The 26,124-nt window shown below is 34.1% G+C and overlaps 1 protein-coding gene across 5 annotated transcripts in view; it reads right to left on the bottom strand.

The window, feature by feature from the left end:
• LOC125669614 (netrin receptor UNC5C-like) overlaps window positions 1-26,124 on the bottom strand; it is an 85,209-nt gene that overhangs the window by 18,236 nt on the left and 40,849 nt on the right. For 2 of the 5 annotated variants that reach the window (XM_048904267.2, XM_048904269.2), the window contains 5 exons: window positions 18,634-18,737; window positions 14,620-14,800; window positions 9,294-9,461; window positions 6,636-6,797; window positions 1,532-1,603 (listed from right to left, as the gene is read on the bottom strand). In XM_048904267.2, coding sequence (XP_048760224.2) covers window positions 1,532-1,603; window positions 6,636-6,797; window positions 9,294-9,461; window positions 14,620-14,800; window positions 18,634-18,737 — 687 coding nt within the window. Of the gene's footprint in view, window positions 1-1,531; window positions 1,604-6,635; window positions 6,798-9,293; window positions 9,462-14,619; window positions 14,801-18,633; window positions 18,738-20,493; window positions 20,737-26,124 lie in introns of those variants that run through there. The other 3 variants (XM_056162815.1, XM_048904268.2, XM_056162816.1) reach the window with 2 other exon arrangements.

The following is a 26,124-nucleotide window of genomic DNA, read 5'->3' as shown; positions in this document are numbered from 1 at the left end:
CCATGCTGCTCCTGCAACCCTGTGACCCTTTGCAATATGGAGACAAAAGCAGAAAAGTTGACATGAATTCATTCATCATAGGTCCATCCAATATGGTGGAAAATTGGTACCCCAAGTAACTAAGGGGCAATAAATATTTGTGTCACACAGCTGAGAATAATGAGTCTCCTAAACTGACCAGATGGAAATCTAGAGAACAGACCATGTCATATTGATGATTAAGTATTGAGAGTTTTTATTCTCAATCATTAAGTCATAAAAAGTTTTCAGTCATTTTCAAACACATGATGTGTTGATGAGTCAGACATACTTAAGCAGAATATTTTGAGTTCATTCTATGAATATCAAAGAATAGAAAACCGATGTGTATAATAGTTTCTGACATCTCTAAAGTTTCTATGTCTATCAAGCTTCTAAGAATATTATAGGTCCACGCAGACAGTAGAGGTCATGTCAAACAGAGGACATGCAAAATGGAAAATTCTAACGTCAACTGAAAAATGAAATGAAAGGAAGAAATCATTTTTGATCTAACAGAACAAAGTGTAATTCATCCTACAACAAATGTGCTACAAAAAACTATGGCCACCCAGGAGGGTGGAACTCCTTTGTCCAGGGGGTAATGAGGAAGAGCCCATAAATGTCAGCTGACTTTGACTACCTACATGGTTTTTCACTCTACAGAGCTAACTTTTACTTGTTTTCTGTAATAATGTGAATCATAATATTCTCCACGTGCAGTCAACAGTGTGTGTAAAATGACAGATTGTACAACTCCACAATATCTAGGACCTGACAAACGGACATCCACCTTGCAGAAAAAAAGCCTTGAACCATCATTTTGTGTTGAAGGCAAATTTTCGTGATGTAAGTTTTATACACACATCCTTCAATCAATCAAACATTCCCCCCAATCAACACTATTTTTTATTAGCTTACGGATTTCTGTACCTATGGGGACATAGTTAATTCTGGCCACTCGTTATAACAGCGCAGGTTTAGCATGCAATATACAAAATTAGTATTGATTAGAAGTCTTCTCCAATAGGTACTGTGTCAGTTTAATACCACAAAGTATGCACTGCCATTGCCTTCAGTATCATTTGTGCCTATTATCATTTTCTAACATTTCAAACAGGTGAAAGTGTAAAAAATGAAATGCCCCCATAATATTGCTTCTACAAAATAGATTTAGATTTGACAGGATTTTCTTCAAAGGGATAGAGTATAATAAATATACATTTCTTTTTTCAGAATCCTGTTTATTATCAGATCCATTCACTATAAAATGTGCATTAAAATTCCAGCTACGTTTCCCAAATGCATCATATACACACTAAATGTTAGTTCCATTAAATCATTCATTAGTTCTATGCACTGCCATATCGTGGTCATGATCTGCATATCTGGATATTGAAATAAATCAAGCTTTTCATATTAGTTTCTGAGGTGTATAAATACATATGAATTATTTTTGAGTTAGAAGTTATCACACTGCATGCTGGGAAGGCTCGGACACGACCTCTCTTACCGTCATCTGGACTCTGAGTGTCTGCAATTGTGGGATTAGTTGGGGAGGGACCGAATATCTCTATTCGTTTTCCTATAAACAACAAAACAGATTCATCATGAAGCTTACTGAACTTTGATCAACTTATTTACACTTAAAGGAAACATTTACTTCTGAGGCCCATGGGCCACATCGCTCACTTGAGTCACTTTGGCCCTGCTGTTATTCAGCTGATGTGATTTTTAAACGTCTTTTTTCTTAATCTTTATTCCCATGAAAATTTTTTACCCCAAATCGTGGCCCCAACCTATACCCAAAAGGGTCACAAGATAACTGAACTTTAAATTCAAACAGCATGGGGATACATAACACCACTATGGCTAAAATGACCTTGTGTTCTAGAGAAGGTCAAGGTCACAAGCTCATAGATCATGATATGAAATGAAAGGTCTTGCCATAAGAAATATATATACAAAATACAAAAGCTCTATCTTAAATAGTTCAAGAGATATTGAATAAGTAAGGTATTTCAAACTCCAAGGTCAGGTTACAAGTACAAACAACACAATTTCAAATGAAAGGTCTTGCCATAAAGAATCCATATACAAAATGTAAAATCCCTCCCAAGATCACAAGGTTAGAAACTTTTCTACTGAAAAAAAAAGTTTTGTCACAAGAAGGTATATATGAAATATGAGAGTCCTATCACTCACTATTCAAAAGTTATAAGTAATGTTAAAAGTTTTGAAATATGGGTCAAACTCCAAGGTCAAGTTCACAAGGTCAAAGATCATGTATGAAATGTAAGGCCTTATCAGAAGGAATCTATATGAAAATTATGAAAGCCCTACCTTGAATAGTTCAGGAGATATTGAATAGGTTAGATTTTATTAAAACTCAAAGATTACAAGGTTGAAAATTTGGTACCAAGATAAGGTCTTGTCACAAGGAATGTGAATATGAAATATGAGAGACCTATCACTCACCATTCAAAAGTTGTGAGTAAGGTTAAAGTCTCGGAAAAACAGACAGGCAAGGCAAAACAATATGCTCCCGATTATAGTTGAAGGGGTGTTAAAAAAAACTTGGAATCCACACAACTTGGGAACATTTACATTTGGATATGATTTAGTGTGGCCCTGATACTCTTGAAAACCAGTTGCTTAAATCAATTTCCTGTGTATTCCCATTTCCTGTTGTGACCCTATCCTATCCCCAGGGTCCCTGAATTGAACAAACTTGAGGATACTTGCAAATCAACATGACTAATCATGGCCCTGCTATTGTTGAGATGAAGATTTTTGAAGATTTTTCCCTAAATGTTCCAATGTAAAACTTTGATCCCCTATAGTGACCCTACTCTACTTCAGAGAGTCATAATTTGAACAGACTTGAGTCTGCACTATCTATGGGGATGCTTGCATATTAACATTACTAATCATGGTCCTGTCGTTCTTGAGAACATACTAAAATATTTGTTCTATATATTTTTATGTAAAACTTTGATCCCCTATTGTAGCCCCACCTTATCCCCGGGGGCCATGATTTGAACAAACTTGAATCTATTCTATGTCAGGAATCTTTCATGTAAATTTCAACTTTTCTGGTTCAGTGTTTCTTGAGAAGATTTTTCTTACACATCACATGTAAACCTTTAATCCTCTACTGCAGTCCCATCCTATCCCCTGGGGCCATGCTATGGACAAACTTGAATCTTCTCTATGTCAGGAACCTTTCATGTAAATTTCAATTATTCTGGTCCAATTGTTATTGAGAAGATTCTTAAATGACCCCACCTTATTTTTACCTTTTCTTGATTATCTCCCCTTTTCAGGGGGCATGGGCCTTCATTTGAACAAACTTGAACAACCCTTCACCCAAGGATGATTTGTACTAAGTTTGATTGAAATTGACCCAGTCAGGTTCTGGAAAAGAAGATGGAGATGTGAAAAGTTTACAGACAGACGGCCGGCTAGCCAGACAGATGACAGATGATGATCCGAAAAGCTCAGACATGAGCTTTCAGTCCAGATGAGCTAAAAATATGCCACACTATTTCACTCATTCTTATAATCTCCACTTCAAAAAGGGTGTGACACTTCATTTAAACAACTCGAATCCTCTTTACCAAGCATGCATGCTTAAATGTGACAAGTTTGGTTGAAATTAGCTCTGTGTTTCTGAAGAAGTTGAAAATGTTTCAAGTTTACCCACAGACGTCGGACCAAAGGTGATCAGAAAAGCTCACACGAGCTAAAAATAATGTATATCCATAGTGATATATCATGTTTGTTCTTCAAAATAATCAACATTTGGTTAATTGTGACTGCTCGACAAAAAGAGATAAGTGATGTGGGAGCACAAAGGTTGTTAGGTAATCTAACTGAAATGTTGCTCACTTTGATTTTATAGTTTTCAGGTCAATTCAATGAAATGGTCAATCTTTTAACAATTGTACTTTGTAATGCTACTGGAGAGAGCAGGGGAACTTTTTCTCTTATCATAATTTTGTAAAACTTAGATTTCTTTACACTTTTGGAATTCACATTTCTTATTCAATTTAAACAAAGATTTCCAAGGAAAAAATAATAATAATAAACTAATTGCATATGGTAAAGCAATGTTATCTATAATTTCACAAAATATCAGACTTATCAAAATTCAGATTAGACAAAAAACAACGTACAGTATAATCCAATAATCTATCAGTCACAACATCAACAAATATACAGTAAAGGCCCCAAGGTTTTCTATGGAGCAACTGTCAATGGATTATTATCCATAATACCCGGAAAAATTAGACACCTAAATCTGTGATAAACTTGTTTCTAATTCCTGCCTGCTGGCAAACTATTGAGTAAGAAATCAATCCACTCTCAAGCTTTTAGTGTCACACAGTTAGTCAGTCTCCAGCATTTCTTTGAAGTTCATTTTCATATCTAAGTTTACTATACATGTACCTATCCATTGGAACAAACTGCCAGGATATAGATTACTTAAGAACCCATTATGAAAAGTCTAGCTGTGAAAACTTAATCAACAAAATCTTTGTCAAAGTCATTTATTGATCTAGGAAAATTACCAAAACATTTCAAGTTAGAAGTGAATTAGTTGCTACTTTTATACATTTCCCATTTACCACTACTGTAGCACTTGCAGAAACATATCTTTCAAACTGAAACAAATCACCCTTCACTAAATATATGTATTCTACTTATGGCCGATAATAAAAATTGGAAAGTGTCATTTAGTTACGAAATTTCATTTTAAGCTTATCTATTTCTAATAAGCACACATTTAATAAAATTGAATACTTGATTTTTTTTACCCATGCACTTTTCAGAGATTCTATATTAGGCATATATCTTGTTTCTCTCAATGAAACAGTTTTCAATGCTTTCATAATTGACTTTTGCTCTCAACTTCAAACTGAATGTTAATATGTATGCTTAATACCACTGAACCATGATTTTATGTAATATCTCTATGTTTTAAACCATGATTTCATGTAATATCTCTCTGTTTTACCACTGAACCATGATTTCATGTAATATCTCTATGTTTTACCACTGATGCATGATGTCATGTAATATATCTATGCTTTACCACTGAGCCATGATATTGTGGATAAAATAAACTCACAATGTAATAAAAGTTCTAAGAATACAAAAACTCAAATCAATACATAGAAGTACTTTCTGGAGGAGTTAGTAGAAGAATATATGTATATGACTTGACAAATACATTGGGAATCTTCATCTGCTCCACTGTATTTATCATCTCATAAATTAATGAGTCAGTTATTGCTTCCAATGTGTAAAAATTTACATAAACTCTATACATACGGGTAATTCATCCTATTCAATTTTTAAAAAATATCTGTCATATATCTTCACATGTGAAACATTCACAACACATTTGTATCACATTGCTTGTATGAGGATATATATAGAATGTACAGTAAAATAAGGGGTGGGTGGGGGTGGGGGCTTCATATGCATGTGTGATGATCTTCAAATATTTGAGAATATCATAACCAGTCAGTGATTTTGTATATGCGTAAAGATCATATGTCATAGTTAACTTGTGAATACTATTCCTTATGAGTGTGTTTCCCATCAGTGGATGGCCATTTGCAACTTATAACTGACTTACAGTATCAATAACTTCTGAATAAAACACAATACTTATCAGGAATTCCCTTGGGAATCTTGGCAGCCAAAATCATTCTGGTCAATTTGAAATTCAGAGATAAACATTTTATTCTCAGCTTAATTAGAAACCTATCAGATCCACATAGGCCAAAAAATACATAAATGCCAAACTCATTTTGTTTGAGAAGATTTCATTAAGCCAAGAAGGGGGCCTTTATCTCCAAAAGACTCCCTCACTTCCAGGGGAAAATTAAATTAGCAGCAACATTACTAATTGAACAAGTGCCTTAAGTTTTTTGGAAGGAGTAACCCCCATTTCATAATTGCTCATCATCTTGTAACACAATCTATGTCTTTCATTGCAATCTACTATCTTCTTTTTTATCAAAAGAGTCAGCATGGCTGTATACCTTTTCTCTGGCAATCAACATCCAATAAAAAAATGCACCACAGAATAATATCCCCGGAGATGGTATTCAGGAGTTCAAAAACTTGAGATTCTGAACTATCAATCGCACAAGTCATAAAATCTATAATAACTTTTCAGATAAGTTTTATTTTTTACGACTTGAAATTTTTTCAAGCTCAGTCAACCTTATTTCCCTTTGAGACTCTAACATATAGGTAACTTTCCAATAGTTCAAGGCAGGATTTGATTGCAAAATTGTTTAGATGGTATTTAATGATTTTCCTGCTTCTTCAAGCCAGCAGGCAACCAACATTAAAAAGACAAAAGGTTACAGCATGAAGCGTCCCAGTCACTTCCTGCAACATCCTGTAATCAATTGGATGTCAATGGCCACTAGAAGATTTCCAGTGGGAAATACACTTAAGACTCCACATCTCAAACAAAAACCAGGAGTTTTCTACCACCATATACTGGGCTACTTCAATACTTATTGTTGATAAGACAACAACTCCTGTCTAGATCCATTGACAATATTGCTTCTAAACACCCAAACGCCTCTCACCTCTGCACAATCCTCCAGTGCAATTTTCTGAATCGAGGTCGTTGCCACGGCAATAACTTCCACCATATTCTACTGGAGGGTCATCACAAAACCTCTTTCTATGATGTTGACACTCTGTGTTGCATGTTGACCAGGAGGACCAAGCACTCCATTTTCCATCCACTGAAAGAATCAAAATTTTTAATTTAAAGCCTTGTAAATTGGGACGTAACTAATTTTACATGCAGCTACAGATTGTATTTACATGCTGTAACTCGCACATCCAACTAACATCCTGTATTGCATAATCATTATTTACTGTACTATTTGAATAAGTTGAGCAAGATCATATTAGTCAGTGATTTTAACTCAATTTCAACAAACAAAAAAATCATTAATCGAATTGCATGCTTAAATTCTCATGTGAATCATGCCAAATAGATTTCCTTCACAACATTTACTGTCTACGGACTGTAGAAATAAAGTACAAATCTAATATGTCGACATTTACGTATATAATGAAACTAATGATCAAATTAAAACAAAAACATCTCAAACTATCATAATTAAAGTGATTACATTCCAAATAATGCACTACTGATCAAAATCATATATTATTGTTACAGAATTACTAGTAAGCAAGAGATCAAAGCACTATTTTCTTACCTCCTTTTTCTGAGGTTAGCAGATAAGGGGAGACAACATAACAATTTTAAAAGGTTTCAAATTAGTATGTTGATAACAATGATTTCTAATGATTGGCTTGCATGCCATGAGAAAGAATCAATCTCACAAAGAGACATTTATTAATAAACAGAAGGCACAGAGATCATAGTCATTGTAACACACAAAAAATAAAACAAAAAACAAACAATTCCATGTTAATCAAATGCAAATAATCAAGCTTTGCAAGCCATGCTACAAAACAATTGTAAATGAATACAGTTTTACGACTTTGATCTCAAGATATGTCTTCTGATAAAACTATTAAGCAAGCTTTGCTAATTGTAACATGCATTTTAGTTATTCACTTGATAATACAGAGAAGCATCATTCATTTTAGCCATGACAAGAAATCAATATTTTCACCCCAAAATCCCAAGCAATAAAGGCTAAAAACCCATGAAGCCGGACAATATTTTCACATGCTGTAGCGATAAGCATAGAACATTGACACTGTCACCCTTAGCAAAAGGATAACACTGTAACAAACAGAATTGTTAATCTACAGGCAACCAAAGATTGAGCATGAATAAATTAATGATGTGTGGTGTGTGGTTGGAATTCCAATTCTCAGATTTTTTCCCTTCAGGAATATTCTTCATATAATAAAATGATTGCAGAGATCATTCTGTAAGATTGCAGAGAATGCCATCAACATCGGTCATATCAAGGGAAATGTAGTTGAACAACACTTGACTTACTCATCATGGAAGGTCAAGAGAAGTAGAAACATCCAAATGTATCCCAAAAGGACTATATATACTAACAGCCTGGCCCTCTAATGACTTTTAATTTTATGAGTTTACTTTGGTTCAGTGAGCAGACATAACTTTCTGATATATACAGTTTTTATAGAAAATTTTTGATTCTAAAATACAACTTCATCATAGATGTACAAATTCATCTGGAATTTCTAAATTTGAAGGAAATAAATTTCCTCAATGTTTTTGAAATTAAAATGTTTTCTGATAGCACACTGTTACGCTTCATAAGTGACATGAAATTAGAAGAAATGATGTCAATGTTATCATAGAACTAAAGTTTAAGAAGACTATATCTGAAATCTCAAAGATCACACATGATTTTCAGGATTCCAGGAAGCTATTAATTTCCTCTCTGTCTTAAAAAGTGTCAGCATCTCATTATTTATTGAAAGTGAAAACTACATTGAATATTGACATTGCTATGTCAATTTACTGCAGGAAAGCAGTAATGGTCTGGAAGCTTGGATTTAAGGCTCATCTCTTCCCATCATTTTGGTTTTTTTCAGGACGCTCTAATTAACAATGATCATAACTTTGTGAAATGGTCCAAAGCATGTGAGGCAACTACTACTTAAGGAAAATTTGTCTCTACAACTGTTTAATAGCTTTAGTGTTTATCCTGTGCTTCAAGTATGACTTTAAAGCTTTTACAATCCTCTTTATTAATATCTGGACTCTTTTTCTCTAGCTTTTTTATCACTGATGGGACAAAATGATGTGTTCTAGTTGTCAATTGTTTCACTCCATGATGTAAATGGCTTTGTCTCATGCAAACTTTCTTAGTCATCGTCCTCTTACAATACAAGTCGTGAGAAAAACTTGCACGATGAAGCAATGTTCCGATAGGGAACACTGGCAATTATAAAGAATTACTGCTGGCTCCAAAACCATTTTTCTTCTTCCAAAATCTACATATGGTTCAATAAAGCCCTTGCTCAATGGTTGTCAGATTATGTGTCGGCTTCATGGGCCATGCACCAATTATCTGAAGGAATCTAAATAACTGTGCAACTAATTCTCAGTAGGCTTTTTTTTGTATTTAAATGCAAAAAAAAAAAAAATTTGAACTGCCCCAGCAAATTAAGAGAAACATGCCACAATTTTTCCAAGCAATCTTAACACACCACACCGCCATCCCTTTCTATACAACCTAGTAGTGGTGCATGTTTCAGTTGTCTATTTCTGTACACACCTGGACAAATTATGCTGCATGGCAAGAACTGGACACTCTCCCCCTGACAAGGGGCACCACCATTGAGAGGTGTTGGATTGGAGCATGTTCTCACTCTTCTTGTTTCTCCTCGTCCACACTTGGCGGAGCACTCTGACCATGAACTCCAAGATGACCAGCTCCCATTGACTACAAAGAATATAGATCTTATTCATTTATTCTTATAATCTAAAATGACTAAATAATTACATCAGCTAGATAGACCAAAGGGATTGATTGAAAATGTTAGTAATATCTTAAAATCATATATCAGATTGTTATACCAATTTGAATTGAATCATTATAACAGAACGTCTGAAATCTAATTTCCCTCTACTATTGAAATACAGAACAACACATGTAATATGCTACGGTTCCATACTATATTCTCATAACCCCCTCAAAGGAAAGATTGGGTCAATTTAACTCAATTATTCTGTCAGACACCACCAAAGATTTTTAAAAATCTGGAAAGCTTTCACAACATTTCAAGAGATATACCAGTCCCTATCAAACACCCTGCATCTGGCAATTAGTCCATATTATAAACATAGAAAATCTACAGCCACTTGAATGTACCTTTCTCATGCATTCATCCCAAAATATTAAAATGCAGTAAACTGATGATAAAATCTTAATTGAAAGTTAATCTTAGAAAATCCAGTTTCCTTTGGTAATTATGATGCAGGCTTGGTTGAATTTTAAGTAGGAAATTGAGTTTGATCCATGATGCATTCATATAATGCAGTGTTAACTTGAATACGTAATTTTGTGGTCTTTTTGGAATGACATATATTTCATTGTTCCCATGAAGTAGATCATTCATAAGAATAATCTTCATCATTTATTGATGCCAAGTTTTCTTGAGGTCTTCATTATAAACAACATTTTTCTTTCCAAATTTATGAGGAAATTATACTACAATTTCCAGTCTTAATATTCTATTTAAGAATACTACATTTAGGATTGAATACTTAAACATTTCATATTTGAGGCTTTCAACTACCTGATGCAGATGCTTTGATCTAACTCTGTCCCTTGTTTTAGGGAACTCCAAAATACACCAAAACTGGTATGATGAATGAACAGTTGTTCAAATTGAGACAATCCTAATTTAGACAATCCTTAAATTTAAAGTTGTACACTCTCTACGTTTACAGGTCTTATAAATTTTACTGTGTTTATCAAAATTTCGTTTTCATAAATTCTATGCTCTTCACTGTATGATTTGTTATGCTGGTTGCCTGCCATGTTGTGGGACCTCCACTAATGTTGTGCATTTGGCAAAGGAACAGTCACTATCTCTGTTGACACAGTGCTGGGTCAAGATCAATTGTATTTTCATTTGCAATAGGACTATAAATATATAGAACAGCCTATCTGAATCTCCATATAACACAGACTTACAGCATTATCACATATAGTCCACTGCTCTAAACAGAGACTTGCAATGAATATAGATTTATAAGTATTCTGCTTTTTATCATAAAAAAATGATTGAAATGCATAAATAACCTAACACAACCACACAAACAGTGACGATCTGATCTGCATTTCAAATGAATTGATTGGGACTGATTGAGAATGCAAGCTGCCATTATTTTGGTTTTTAGTGTATGATGAATTAGGATGGATGGCTTCCTCTAAATCAAACAAGATTGTTGTGAAGGCTTGCCCTGAGGTCTGTTATAACTTTGAAAGAGTTTTCATTCATACAGCAAATGAAATTTGAATGTGTATCACTTATTTTTCATGTATTTTTGCCAATCAGTTCTTGACTCTCCACGTTAACAGTAACTTAAACTAACCCTTCCGGTGTCTTATTAATCGAAAAGGTAATCCACCTATAATTCTCCATCAATCCATCCATTTTTGTATTAGCATTAGTCGCAAGCTTTATAAAAAAAAAAATAGATAAAGGATATTTCAAACTATAATAATTTTAAATAATAAAGACCAACCAAAAGGCTATACATAAAAAAATGAATACACCTCAGATCTAACAAGATCATGTGTCACTATGTTAAAATTTAAAATAATTTACAATGTACACTATGTACACTTTAAGACCTGAAAATTTCTTTGCAGTTTATTCACTGAACTATCACAAAATGTCACAAAAGTTATGTAGACTTGCCTAAAAAACTCAAAGGTCAAAACCTTTACCTATCATATTACTTGCTTTATGTTTAAAACTATAATGTTCGAGTCACCATTTATTCATCCTATAAAAAACAGTGTAACACATATTATATCAATAAACAAGAGACCCATGGGCCACATCGCTCACCTGAGTCACCTTGGCCCATATTTAAAGATTATCCCTCTATATTCGCATGTAAAACTTTGTCCCTATTGTGGCCCCAACCTACCCCCGGGGGCCATGGTTTTAATAAACTTGAATTTGCACTATGTCAGGAACTTACCATGTAAATGTAAACTTCTTTGGCCAAATGGTACTTGAGAAGATGATTTTTAAAGATTTTACCTATATATATTTGTATGTAAAACTTTTATCCCCTATTGTGGCCCCATCCTATCTCGGGGGGGGGGGGGGGGGGGGGGGGGGGGGGGGGGGGTCGTGATTTTAAGAAACTTGAATCTGCACTATGTCAGGAAGCTTTTATGTAAATTACAGCTCTTCTGGCCCAGTGGTTCTTGAGAAGAACATTTTTGAATGACCCCATCCTATTTTAGCATTTTTGTGATTATTTCCCCTTTGAACCTTCATTTGAACAACCTTGAAAGCCCTTCACCAAAGAATGCTTTCTGTCAAGTTTGTTTGAAATTGGCCCAGTGGTTCCGGAGAAGAAGTTGAAAATGTAAAAAAAAATTAACAGACAGACAGACGACCAGAAAAGCTCACTTGAGCTTTCAGATCAGGTGAGTTAAAAATTATTTCCTTTGTAGCCACAGTCTGCTAACTACTTTTTTAAGGGTATAAGCTATGTTCCTCTAGCTGTTATAGTTTATGAATCATAATCACAAAAGCATTAAATTTAATGACCAGTTAGAGGTACTAGATTGCTATTTTCAATGTGTGTCGTTGATACCAGTTAATTATTACAGAGTTGAATGCAAGTAGCTGCGTTCCATAATCTACATTCTCACCATTTCATATCCAAGCTAGAAATGTATCAACATTTCAATATATTTATGAAATACTTGTGTTTCTCAAGTTACCATATTGGATGTTAAGGTACCAGTGTTGCCTGTTTTGTCATATATAGCATACTTGATCCGGTGTACTAAGGTTAACCGGCGATACACTTGATTGTGAGCCGGAATTGCACATGCATCCCACCAGGTAAGCCGATTGAGCTGAAAAATTTTAATAGGTGGAGGCGGCTTCAAGATGGCGTCCTTGGAGACAGTAGTATTGAGAGTTGCTTATTCCAAGACAAAATGTTTTAATTTTTACACTGGTGAAATAAACATGATTTGCAAATATGTTGTTCATTTCTATGCAGAATAATGTTTATATAATAGGTCAACACTTTCATTTTATTGTAGCTGGGTCACTTGATTCTAAGTGCATTACCAGGTATACCTGGCTTAGTTCAATTCAGCCGCATTTTATCAGAATCAAGTATGCTATTTTACTCATGTTGAAATGTGGATGAAGCTGAACAATTTAGTGCAAAAATTTGAAACCGTCTGGTGGTTAAAAATAAGTAATTATTGTACTTATATATACAGAAACAATTGTTTTATACATGTTGAGGATGATGAATTACTCGATTTTTGTGTGAAAGATAAACCATAGAACAGTATGGTATTATCATTAAAATACATTATGCTTTTAATTTGTTTTAGTAATATGCACTTCTATCCATTATATTGTGTAAGTTATGTTACTTTGAAAGAAATCCTTACAGAGAAATTATTCAAGTCACAAAGTAAAAACATCCTAATTTCAAGAGTGCAAATTATACAATACAATATAAGAACCATCATTGTTCATTTTGCATTACATTTTACATAATAGTAAATCAAAACAACAGAGTCAAAAGAGATGATGACCAATTCTGTGCACTGTAAAAAACTTAATTTGAAAGACAACCTTTTCAGCACACATCATTGGGCAATGGAGAATTAAAAATTAAGTGCAACCAGATGGTAATGGTATATCTGATTTCACTTCCCAATCAAACTCCCCTGGTCACATAGTTCTTTCACACATAGCTTACAATTGTTCCTTCCTACAGTAAAACACACTTAAAGTAAAGTGCTGGGATGAACAAATTTGATTTGTTATAAACATAATTTAGTATATCCATTATGTTCACAATATATTTTAAAACTTCAGGGAATGAAAGCCACTTTGCTGAAAGCATGAATTCATTATAAACATGTTTGCTGTTATCATATTTTACTGTACCCTTTTTACATATACCCCTATAAAATCAAGATGGCTCAAGCCTGAGTCATAATTTTACACAAATGTTATTTACTTCTATTCTTTTTTTTTTTTAAACAAGGACAGGTTTGACTTTATCCACATTTTTATTCAATTTGTATATTTTTCTATGAATTGGATGAATGAATGGAGAATAGGTGAACCACAGGTACTGTATTTGACTAATAGCTATGTAAAAAAAAAGTTTTATGAATTTTCATGAAAAATAACCAAATGAGGGACTACATGTGTCAGATTTTCATAGTAGGAATTATAAGAGTGCTTGTTTTGCAATCAATGCCAATCTTCAATATCATTTTCCTCTCAATTAATAGTAATCTTTACTACACTAGGGTGTAAATGGACCAAAAGTAAAACTATAAAGTTTTCATTCCACTTCTGACCACATGTGGATGGCACCAGTAAATCATGTCTATCATCTCAATTTTTTGCAAACTTAACCAAAGAAGTTTACATTATCAAAAATTGTCTTGAAATACATTTCATATCTGTTCTAAATTGAAAGCCAAAGTGAATGAAAATATTTATCCTCAACTGTCAATATTTATGCCCGGGCAGGAAACATTTATCAAAGCCCATTTTCTCCAAGGTCAAAGGTTATCCGTGTGTTCCCTTTCAGCCCTCCAAAATGATGAAAAGTCAATGATGGAAAGAGTCAACAAATCAAATTTAGCTTGGCAAATAGGCAGGAAAAGTGTGGCAAATCCTAATAAATAAATATTCTCAATCTATTGTATTCTAGGGTCAAGGCCAAACAATAATTTTGACATTGAAGGCTATTAAATTAGGTCAGTGTGGTTGATACCATTGGAGTCTATCTCATTGCATAACAAAACAGTTGTTTGAACATTACGAAAAGCTCACTTTCCTGAAAACATTGAATCTTACCATAAACAATAAGAGGGGCAGATTCACTGAGCCTTTTAGCTGCAAGATTTCTGGCCCCACAGGTGTAGTTTCCCATGTCACTGAGGTGTGCTTGACTGATGAGCAGGTCTCCAGTGCTAGAGATGATGAAGTTCTTGTCATTCTTAACATTGACCTCAGCATTATCCTTCAACCAAAACACCTGAAAGAAAGAAGCTTATGTACTATCTAAGACAATCACCATCATACTGTTAGCAAAACAATCTGTTCAAACTTTAATATGTGTCTAGTATATGAAGAGCTTGCTAAAAGTTAACTTTATCTTGTTCTAACATTGTCTGCTTTGACACTTGTTGGTCAAGCTTAACCATACCCTACATTTTTCCAAATTAAACAATTTCCATTCATTTTTGCTAGTTATTTATCTAATCAATGTCTCTTTTAAAATCATTTTCTCTTTTACCAGACAACAATTCTCAAAGTTTTGTTCAGTAGATAATTTATTGGGATAAAAAAAACCTAAGTTATGAGTAATTCAACAGCTAGAAATCCCATGAAATAGGAAAAAAGTGTGTGTGTGTGTGTGTGTGTGTGCACACCTGCATGAGTGTGTGCATGAATGCAAGTGCACATGCGTGTGTGCATGCTCGTGTGTGCGTATGTTTGTGTGTGTGTAATGACTACAACTTGAATGAATGTGTTGAGGATTTCTGCAGAGTTTAATTTGGACAAGGGAAACTGACAGTGAAGCCTATAATTTCAGAGTTAAAGAGGGTAATCATTGATCATATCTTACAGTCAATGCAGCACAAGGACCACAAATTGCTAGGAATTCTATCTCTAAACATTAAAATTGTTGATGAATGGATAAAATTTAATGTTTAGTAAGGAACAAATGACCACAAAGAATGTTTAAGAGACCATCATGGATGTTACTGGAGGCATTTGAGTGTAAAATTACAATACTGGCCTGAAATAAAGAATACAATCTACCAGGATTCTCCAAGACCAGAATTAAACCCTGTGAATAAGCTCCATTTCATATCAAGTAATATGATCCCCTAATATTTTTTTTTAAACACTTCTTGCCACTGTTTTGTTTGAAAATCTATCGGAGTCCATCTTAAAATGCAGAAAAGCTATACACAACAGTTATGCACAAGTGACACCCAAGTGAACCCAACATTTTGTTCAACTTGTCAATATCTTGATGAATAGACAAAAACGTACATTATTTCATAGGAGGATATTCATCTGAATTTGGGTGGCAAGAAGGCGTCAGACTTTTGCCGCATACAAAATCAGTGCCCCTAAAACCTGAATGCAACAAAAGCGCTGGCAAGTTTCTCAGGTGTGTAATGTTTAGGGTGAAATTGAACTTGATTATGAACTGTTAGATAGGAAAATATCCGTAACTGTCAACAAGCCTAATCACAGATGTGGGGTAGTTAAGTGTCTAACAGGTAAAAATTATCCCCAAATCGGCTGTTTTGATATTGACACTTTAAAAAAGACAGCGACACAAGGTTAGAGATTTTCTACTGATATAGAAACTGCTTCAATCCAAAGTTTGTTACCTTCCTGGAATGACACTTGTAAAGATGAAATCAACCTTTCTGGCATGTTGTATTTTGTCATTTGGAGAGAAACAATATGAAAATGGATTTCAATTTGATTGTGCTAAAATTCCAATTAAAAAATTCACCTAGAAAAGTGCACTTCCAACTGAACATTTTCAATGATTTTTCATGAAACCATGCACATTTGTGCAACTTCTTTAGGAGCATATGAATGAAACTCCAACAATGAAATTAAAGTTGACAAGGCACAGTTCTCTTATTTATGATCAGCTCTAGAAAAGAAGGTATTTCTCCTCAAATCATTTTATCACAGCACTGAATACATGTTGTTAGTCTAGTTTTTAATGGCGAGAAGATCACCAACACTATGAAAGCAATTATGGCACAATTCAACAAACATAATTAGGCAGTGCTTGAAAAAGACAAAAAGAATCAGCATAATAATGACCTACTTTATTTTTTTTAACCTTGATAGCAACCCCAGCGAGCCAGTGCAAAGCACTGATGACTTTGCACAGGAAAAGTCCAAGATAAAGTTCTACATTTATCTAGAAAAATTCTATGACAGAAGTTCCTCATAAAAAATGACAGAGAACTCATAAAGTCACATTTCCTTTATCCAAGAATACAAACTTATGTATTAATTATCTCAATTTTATACTAGTCTTGTAGTCTTCTACATAATGCAGTGCTAGTGTATAACAAAATTGTAATACTGGGGCAAGATGAGAGATATATGACATCATGAGTCTACGTTTTGATGTCAGCAGCGGCAGGTTTAAATTAAAGAGTTCGTTTTGTGGAACAGAAAATATGAAGCTTTGCTTTTTCGACATCTGAAAATAGCAAACGCTGATGTCTAATTACCAGTTTCAACTTTTTGGCATACCTGGTGATGTAAAACAAGGTGACGACCTCCCCCCCCCCCTCTCTTCTTTGACAATGAAATTCATTCATTACTGTACTTATGTTTATGAAAACTATGTAACTGTAAAGCTTGACGTCGAATGATCATGATCAACTTGATTAATTCTAGGCTCAATGTATCCTTACCACAACAACAAAAAGTCCAAACATATAGCACTTTATTCATCATTATGCATATGCTGAAATATTCAATCATGTTAAATTAAAATATATCATTGCTATACACGGATTATTAGATAAATTTTCAGGATCACCACCTTGCTATCAAACAGAGATTTTTGGTGATTTCTATGATCCTATTGTGTAATTTTCATTATACTACAGATTTTTCCCATTTTATCTTAATTCCATTGGTAGAAGCTATGTCGGACACACATAAATGGGGAGTTTGAACCCACCACCCCTGGGCTTGGTAAAAAAATAAATATATTTGCCTATATGTATGCACTTCGTCCATAGTTTCAACACTAGACCCATTAAAAATTGTATGGGGTGGAACCCTGCACTTTCCTGGGGAAAATTTCTGGATCCGATCCTATATATGTAGCTATATTCATTCTAATGGTAGCTATGTCAACACATTATAAAATTGAACTTAAGGCTACACCTGTAAGAACTATAGAATTTTCAAGCACTTTCATATGAATTCAGATTTTTTTTTCAGGGTTTGTTTGAACACTTATTGTAAACAAATGAGGATATAAGAGGCATTTATGTTAGCTTTTTGCAGTACTCAAATAAATTTTTTTTCCCTTCAATGTTGATATTTTTTAAAAGATTTTAGAGACAGGAAACTACAGGATGGGAGCAAAGGGCTGGTTTCTAAAACAATGCTTTGCAAACTTTATGCAAAAGGGACCTGTAATCTTCTACAAACATGGCAACAAGGTTGATGTTAGCTTTGATCTATGAGAGACTTTGTGTTTGTGATACAAAGTTCTAAAGAAACCTTTCTTACAACTCAATTAACACTAGCTTTTAGAGAAGTGTCTTTTCATAAACAGAGTTTTAAAATGTACATGTATAGCTGTGAAGATTTGACCATATAAGCTCTTTTGAGTTTTCTGAGGTAATCTGGTATTTTAGAAATTTGCTGGAATTGTACATATACCACCACAGGTGTTCTGCTAATAAAACTCCCAGAAACCTGATGACAGGTGAAATCAAATCTAAAAATGTTTACAAAAAAGCATTGTTTCCAAACCCTGGTGCATATTTTACTGCAAAACTTAATGCATCAAGTCCATAAAACTCCCCTATAATGCAGATTGTAGGAGAGATATTTTGTAATTTATGTCAATTCTACCGACTTCACACTCAAAATTTTTCATAAGTTTTCTTTTCCATTTGGTCTAATGTATTTTTTAAACTAAGTATTATTGAGACATATACATCTTTATTGAATCTTGTATGCGATTTTTTCCTACAGCACTTAAAATTTTACTGAAATGCTCAGTTGATAGGAATGAGAAATATTCGTGAGCATAAACTGCTGAAGAATCCTGTTTTGGAATCTTTGTCAACCAACCTCTGGTAAAGGTTTGCCCTCTGGCGGCAGACACCACAACAGGGTTGTTTTAGAAGCCTCAGCTCTGGTCATCAATGGCTCTCGTTGAAACCTCTTTCGTAAGTCTGGAAATTAAAACCAAAGAAAATAAGCAATTCTTCTTAACCATTTTAAGTCTTACAATACAGAGATAAAAATGGTGGGGCAAGTGCAGTCATTATTTAACATGGTGCTGGTGGTGACAGCATTAAAAGGCAACAGAATTCTACTATTCAGCTAAACACAACTTGCATCTCGGCAGACATTTTGATTTAATAGGGATCACTGCAAAAATTTTACCTTGTAAATAAAGGCAGCAAAAAATAGATAGCAGCTCATTCTGATTGGAATGGTGGTAGCCTTTTTTGTATTTAAACAGGTGCATGCAATAAAGATTTGGGTTGTTGAAAGAATGCACTTCAACTATTTGAATTCAGTTCCAAATTACACCTAAGCAAACACTGAGACATACTGAATTTTACCCAAAGCATTGTCATAAACTCATAAACGAAGCTAAGGTGAAAATTAAGTTCAACATCTTCTTGTATAATACAGCAATCGATTAGAATTTAATTTATAAGGGGGAGGGTTTTAAAATAACACTTTTTCATAAAACAGATTCAATTATCAAACACCTAAGCATTCTTTGACAAGTAGTGTTTACTCAAGGTCCCTTGTACGAACTGTAACAGAGTGCACATCACCAACAGGCACGGAATTATACCTTGCCAAGGCAAAACAACACATAGTTGGTAACTTCTTAACTTATTCTGGCTATATAATCAAAATTATTTGGCTAAGACATATTTTCAAATGACTTCCCTCCAAAAAGACCACAAGGAAGCTCTTTGAGGTCAAAATCACCAAAGAAATAGGTTTTTCCGACACCAAAACATAGACAGGTTCTATTAAAGCTATTTTCTGAGCCAGTGATTAGGAAATAATATCTTTTGATATACTAAGGAGCAATTATGAAATCAAATAGAAAATATGAATAAGACATGTTGTATGAAATTTAAGGAAAACAGAATCTAAAGAGAAGTTAAATGAACCACGCAAATCATTCATATTAAACTGAATTTTTGTCACATTCAGGTCTGGCTGTAATTTGGGTACTTTTTTATCACAGGTTATTTCTGCTTTCATTGCTAGTTACGCCCAGTTTATGAATAACCCTTATTGTGCTATGTTGATTTTTTTTTTTTAAAAAACCTTTTCGAATTATCAAGGTCATTAAATTTTCCCCCAATATTATAAATCAGTATACCCTTTTAATTTCGATATGTTTGCTAGATTCTGGTGACAATGTATTTCCAATATCTGAAACATTCCTACTATCACTACGATACAGTACAGAAGACATTATAGTACACAGTGGTTTCCAGGGGATTACCTATTCTAAATTTCAGTCACAATAAAGCATGACCACCATCTCCATTTGAAACTGTCTAAATGAAAAACAATTTATTAATATCATTTTAACATTTTCGTAGTAGTACATTTTCCAATCGCAATGGCAGCAACCTGTGCACCTCCACAAAATGAACATTAAATATGGACAGAATTTAAGACAATGGGAAACAAAGAAAGTGTTTAATCAGGGGACATAAATGACAACACATTACAGGGCAAACACTACCCTGTAATGGCAAACACTGTCCTGTAATGAAGGCCTCTTTGCTTGCTTAAATTGTTCCAATACACTAGCAGATCTTATTCAATGAATCCTATTATTGGATTTCAATCAAAATAGATTGAAAATCATTCCCCTAAATGAGGTTTATATCAGATGCATTTATTCTGCTCCAATGTGCCCTTTAAAAGCTATTTAGACATATTTACCATTGATCAAGTTAAGATGTTGTGTTCTATTGATTCAAATCATGTATACCATCCACATCAACCTACACTGCTACAAGATGAAGTCTCCTCTGTTAGGTACATTAATTCAAACCATTTTCTGATAATGTACATAAACAACTGTGAATAAATGATTTTTTGGATCATTTTTCTCAAGAAAACCATTATTGTAATGTCACATAATGTCATTAGGGATCACAACTGATGGAGACAAAACATTTCGAAGTGTGACAAAAATCGACAGTAACACATTGGTGGAACGGAGAAAATGACAGAGCAGTGATACGTGGACACAATTACCATAAATACTCCTGTGTTATCAGTATAACAGTCAACAATCAAATGCAAATCCCATAATAAACACAGAATATACCCACACTCTGGGTTTTCCTTAAAACACTATTTCCTCATGTACTATGATGGACTTTTGGACTGGCTAACACAGACATAAACACTTCGGATCAAAGCCTATCAGAATTTTTAGACAAACTTCTTGTCTGTTTTTCTTTCAATTTAGTAACCACTAATGTCACTTATCTCTGCAGAAAACAAGGACAAAAAAATGTCTTCAGGTGGAAACATCCATTTATCATAATCAAACAGTCAGTTTCTCCCTCAGTCGAACAACTATTTTTGATGTAACTTTCTGAAAATTGCTTGTCATAAAACTGCTAACATCTTTAATGTATTCTTTGGAAAAGTGTGACTAAAATTTATTCTGAGTTAAAACTGAATGCAACAACCTATAATTAATTTCCTCAATTTTGTCACTTGAATTGTACAGTATTGTGGATCACCCACACAAAAGAATGATAGAGTTAATCGCAAGTGGTTTACTGTATCAAATGTTAATATCATCAGAATTCTGGGAAAGATTGTCTGATGAATTGTATAGTTTTTCCTCCTGGTGGCAATGGAAGTTAGCCATCAGTACAGACTGAATATCTGGCTGTAACTGTCTTCTGCAGCTAATCCTATGGAATACAATGCTCCAACAGATGTTCACTTCAATGCCTAACCACACAAACTATCAATGTACTAAGCCACAGGGTTAACATATAAACTTAACTTACAAATACAATGTAGCATATTAAGTGTTTCTGTTTTTATCAAGTAGTCATGCACACATAAATTTATACAAGAAACATGCGGTTTTTTGCTAAAATTTCTAGAATAGTCTAATAATTTATCCAAGAAACATGAGATTTTTTGCTAAAAGTTCTGGAATAGTCTGATTGGTTTTTTGGTTTCTTTCCCCTGGTTTTCAGCCTTTACAGAGACAAAAGTAGTAAGCATTCTGCAAATGTTACAGAGCAATTCATTGTCCCCAATCAGCCCCAAGTTATATTCTGCATGAACTATGAATCTTACATCAACAGTTTAAGTAAAGTAAAAACGAAAAAGAATAAGGATCTATTCATCAAATACATGGAAATCACACAATGAAAAAAAAACCCATAACAAACCAAAACAAGAGGCCCATGGGGCACATCGCTCACATGAGTCACCTTTAAAGATTTTCCCTATATATTCACTTGTAAAACTTTGATCCCTTATTGTGGCCCATGTAACTTGCCCCTGGGGAACATGACTTTTACAAAATTGAATCTGCACTATGTCAGGAAGCTGCCATGTAAATTTGAACTTTTCTCACAGGATCAGTGGTTTTTGAGAAGAAGATTTTTAAAGATTTTTCCAATGTAAAACTTTGATTCCCTATTGTAGCCCTACCCTACACCCAGGGACCTGATTTCAACAAACTTGAATCTGCACTGTCACTGTAAATTTGAACTTTTCTGGCCCTGTGGTTCTTGCGAAGAAGAGTTTTAAATTTTGTATTTTTGTGATTATCTCCCCTTTGGAGGGGGCATGACCCTTCAATTGAACAAACTTAAATCTGCACTATATGTCAGGGAGCTTTCTTGTAAATTGCAGCTCTTCTGGCCCAGTGGTTCCTGAAAAAAAGAGTTTTAAATGACCCCACCCTATTTTTGTGATTTTTCCCCTTTGAAGGAGGCATGGTCCTTCATTTGAATAAACTTGAATCCCCTTTACTAAAGAATGATTTGTGCCAAGTGGTTCTGAAGAAGATGAAAATGTGAAATGTTTATGACATTGCCTGAACAACGACAACAACAAACAATGGAAAGTTAATTTTGATCAAAAACACTCACTTAAACCCAAGTTTAGTCAAGCATGAAACTAAAATCTTGCAATTTTTGTTTGAATATGTCAACTGTGACAAAGTGAAGCTTACTCTGCATCTAATCACAAACTTATTAATTAATCACAACTCTAAATCTAAGTCAAAGCATCTGGAAATCTACATTAAGCACAAAGTGCCATTAATCTGTCAACAGTAAGTGATGAAACTAGAACTCGATCTGTAAACATACAGTAGTAAACAACATACCAAATTTCAGCTTCCTAACTCGAAGCATGATGAAGGAAGTCCAGACATACAATTTTTGTAAGAATAAGTCAGCTGAGAAGAAAGTGAAATTAAAACTGTATCATATAACCACATATCAAATTTCAGTTTCTTATTTAAGTTAATGTCATTTAGTGGAGAAAAGTCCAGAAAACTACATTCAGAATAAATAAGTCCAATAAAGCAAAAATCAGCCAACAGAGAAGAAAAATTACACACAATAAACATTAGCAAATCACATACCAAATTAGTGGAAAATATTCCAGAAAACTCAGTTGTGACAGACAGATGGACAAAACGAGAGGAAATTGTCCCCTTAAGCTTTGCTGGTAATTAGGGACTAAATGTCAACCCTAACAGTCATTTGAACAACATCAACAAACATCATCATTGTAAATCCAACCTTGTCTCGATCTTGCTCATTTTAACAAAATACCATCCACTAGAACTGTACAAGATACCCTTAATAGCCACTATAAAAATCTAATATGATTCGATGATGAATTTGGAAAATTTAGAATGACATAATGTAAAAAGTTAGAAATGTGTCTCTACATTGAAAGACTTGATCAATCAACAGATTCTCAAATTCTGCATGAGCAGGATTTGATTTATTGTTTGATAAGAAAAACATGCTCGAGACATCTAGATAAATATTCTTCTGTCATCAAAACATAGCATGATAATGTGGAATATTTTAATAACACAGCTGCTGGAATCTTATCAGTTACAGTATCTTAAATTTTCTGCATTGTGTCATACATGTGAAAATAAAGGAATGAAGATTACTTCAAAGGTATGTCCTTTCTTGATGGTTTTTTGCTGTGGGAATAGATCTATTTTTGTTTTTTCAAATGTGGAAATGTGCTAGCAAAAGACTACAACAAAACAATTTAGAAAAAAGATTTCAAATCTAACACCATGCCTTCATCATTACTGGACAGGATACTCAGATACTCAAACATTCTTGTTCATCATAAATTTTGACCATGAGCATCTTTTCTTGACATCTGTTTTTACAGTGTCTGCTGCTGAATTTTTTAAGAAAACATTTGTCAAGAATTCATGCTTTATACCATCTTGATGGCATTTTTCGCATCTTTAAACAAAGCAAAGATGAAAGAGATCCCTTCTGAAAATGTACACAGCTTGGATGGTCAAAGAAAACCATGTGCCAACAATCAGCTCTCTGATTCTGTGATTTAAAATGAATTTTAAACATCCTGGTGATTTAGATCAAGTTAGTTGCTAAGAAACACAAAGTAGACAAAATCTTCAGGCATCTGCTGTGGGATTACTGCATAATTAAAAATTTCACCCATAATGCTTAGTTAATAATCTCACAGCAGGATTTGAAAAACATAAATTACAATGCCCTGTACTGGAGTTTATCTAAAATTCAATAGCTGTAACTTCCTGCTAATTGAAAACATGGCTGAAGAATGAACAATTCCCTTAACCAGACCAGTATGTTTTATAGCAAAAGGTGGCTTTCAAGTTACAGAAGTTTTATGCTTTCTCTAACATTGATTTATATTCATAGTTCATTGGAGGCTTATATCACCATAACAGAGTAAGAAAAAAATGGATTCAACACTTCCACGGCTGTTACAAGTTCAGAGATGTTATAAAAAGTTTTATGAGCTGCAAGTCATAAAAAATGGTAACTTGTAATGAAAGGAGAGTAATGGAAAAATGCAGTGTACAACTCTCTCTTTTTTAAAGCATTCTTAAGATAATGAGTTTAATTAATAGTAGCATATGTTCAGAGGGGGGCTTATATCTAAATCAGGTAATCGCAGGCCTGCAATCAAAAGGAAATACAAACTTGTAAAATTTATCACAATGTAAAATTTTGGAAGATCAAGTATGGAATAGGTGACTACCAATTCATCAATGTGTATTCAAATGAACTATGATCTTCATAAGACTGAAGCAGGGGCACACAGAGAATTGTTCATTTTCTGATATTTTCTCATGAAAAGTTAGTTATTTTCACATGCAAAATATGATATATCGCTTGATTGCCCCCCTCCCCCCAACTTTTTTTTTATAGTAGTATAAGGCAAGAATGTGAGCTTGAACTGATGCATTGGACTTTAGCAGTGTGGAAGGATTTTGTTTTGGTTTTGTTTTTCCCCCCATATCACGAATTCCCAACAAATATGAAGTAACCCCCCCCAACCCCCCCTGATGCTATGAGTCTGTGTGAAGTGAAAGACCCCCCCCCCCCCCCCTGATGCTATAAGTCTGTGAAGTAACCCCCCTCCCCCCCCCCCCCAACTTGCTTGTTATAACCCCCCCTTGATGCTATAAGTCTGTGAAGTAACCTCCCCCACCCCCCCCCCCCCACCCCCTCGATGCTATGAGTCTGTTAAGTGGTGGCAGAGTCTCTCATTCATTGCGTTCCTCTACCTGTATGCACTCCATCAATTTAAATTGACAGCTTACAAGCAATCTTTTAATTTTTGATGAGCTGCGGGATACTTACACAAACAGTGACGCATTTGTTTTAAATTTACCTTTCTTACTTTCTGCAAGCTTCATTCCATACAAACTGTGATATTCTAAATATCCTACATCCTGAATCTATTCAAAGTTTAGTAAGTCAGTGGTGTTTTCTTTTATAAAATACCTGACAGTGGTCCTTTTCAAAAAATTGTTTTTAAGACAACAACGAAAATTTGAAAGGTTGTCATTTCTTTGTATCTCATCTCATACCCATTTTTAAAATAAAGGATGCAAAGTATATCCATGGTTGATAAAATGTGCTACTCACTTGTGACCTTGAGATCTATATTTGATTGAAAAGATTTTTTTTAAATCTTAGTCATAAGATATTTTGTGAAAAGGGCCACTGAATTTTAACGAGTTCCAGAAAGATGGACTAATGACATAGATGTGACAATTACTTCATGCATCTGGGTTTCAAAGGCTTTAGGAGTTAAGCTATGAAGGATTACCCCATCCTGTAAACAATCTGTGACAGTGCTGCACTTCACTGTTTACCTTTCATAGCCACACCTGCTCAAGGAAGCATTGAAAAATCTCTTCCTAAGCTAATCTTAACATTTTGTTTATAAATACGCATTTATCACTCAGACAAAATTCACATCAATCAGAACTATGTTATCACTTTTGATCATATTACTTTCAAAATGTTATCCATCCCAGATATAAGG

Source organism: Ostrea edulis, chromosome 4, assembly GCF_947568905.1.
Source record: "Ostrea edulis chromosome 4, xbOstEdul1.1, whole genome shotgun sequence".
Classification (NCBI taxonomy): Eukaryota; Metazoa; Mollusca; class Bivalvia; order Ostreida; family Ostreidae; genus Ostrea; species Ostrea edulis.
The sequence above is the reverse complement of the archived record's forward strand: the minus strand, read 5'-3'. Positions and strand labels throughout refer to the sequence as shown.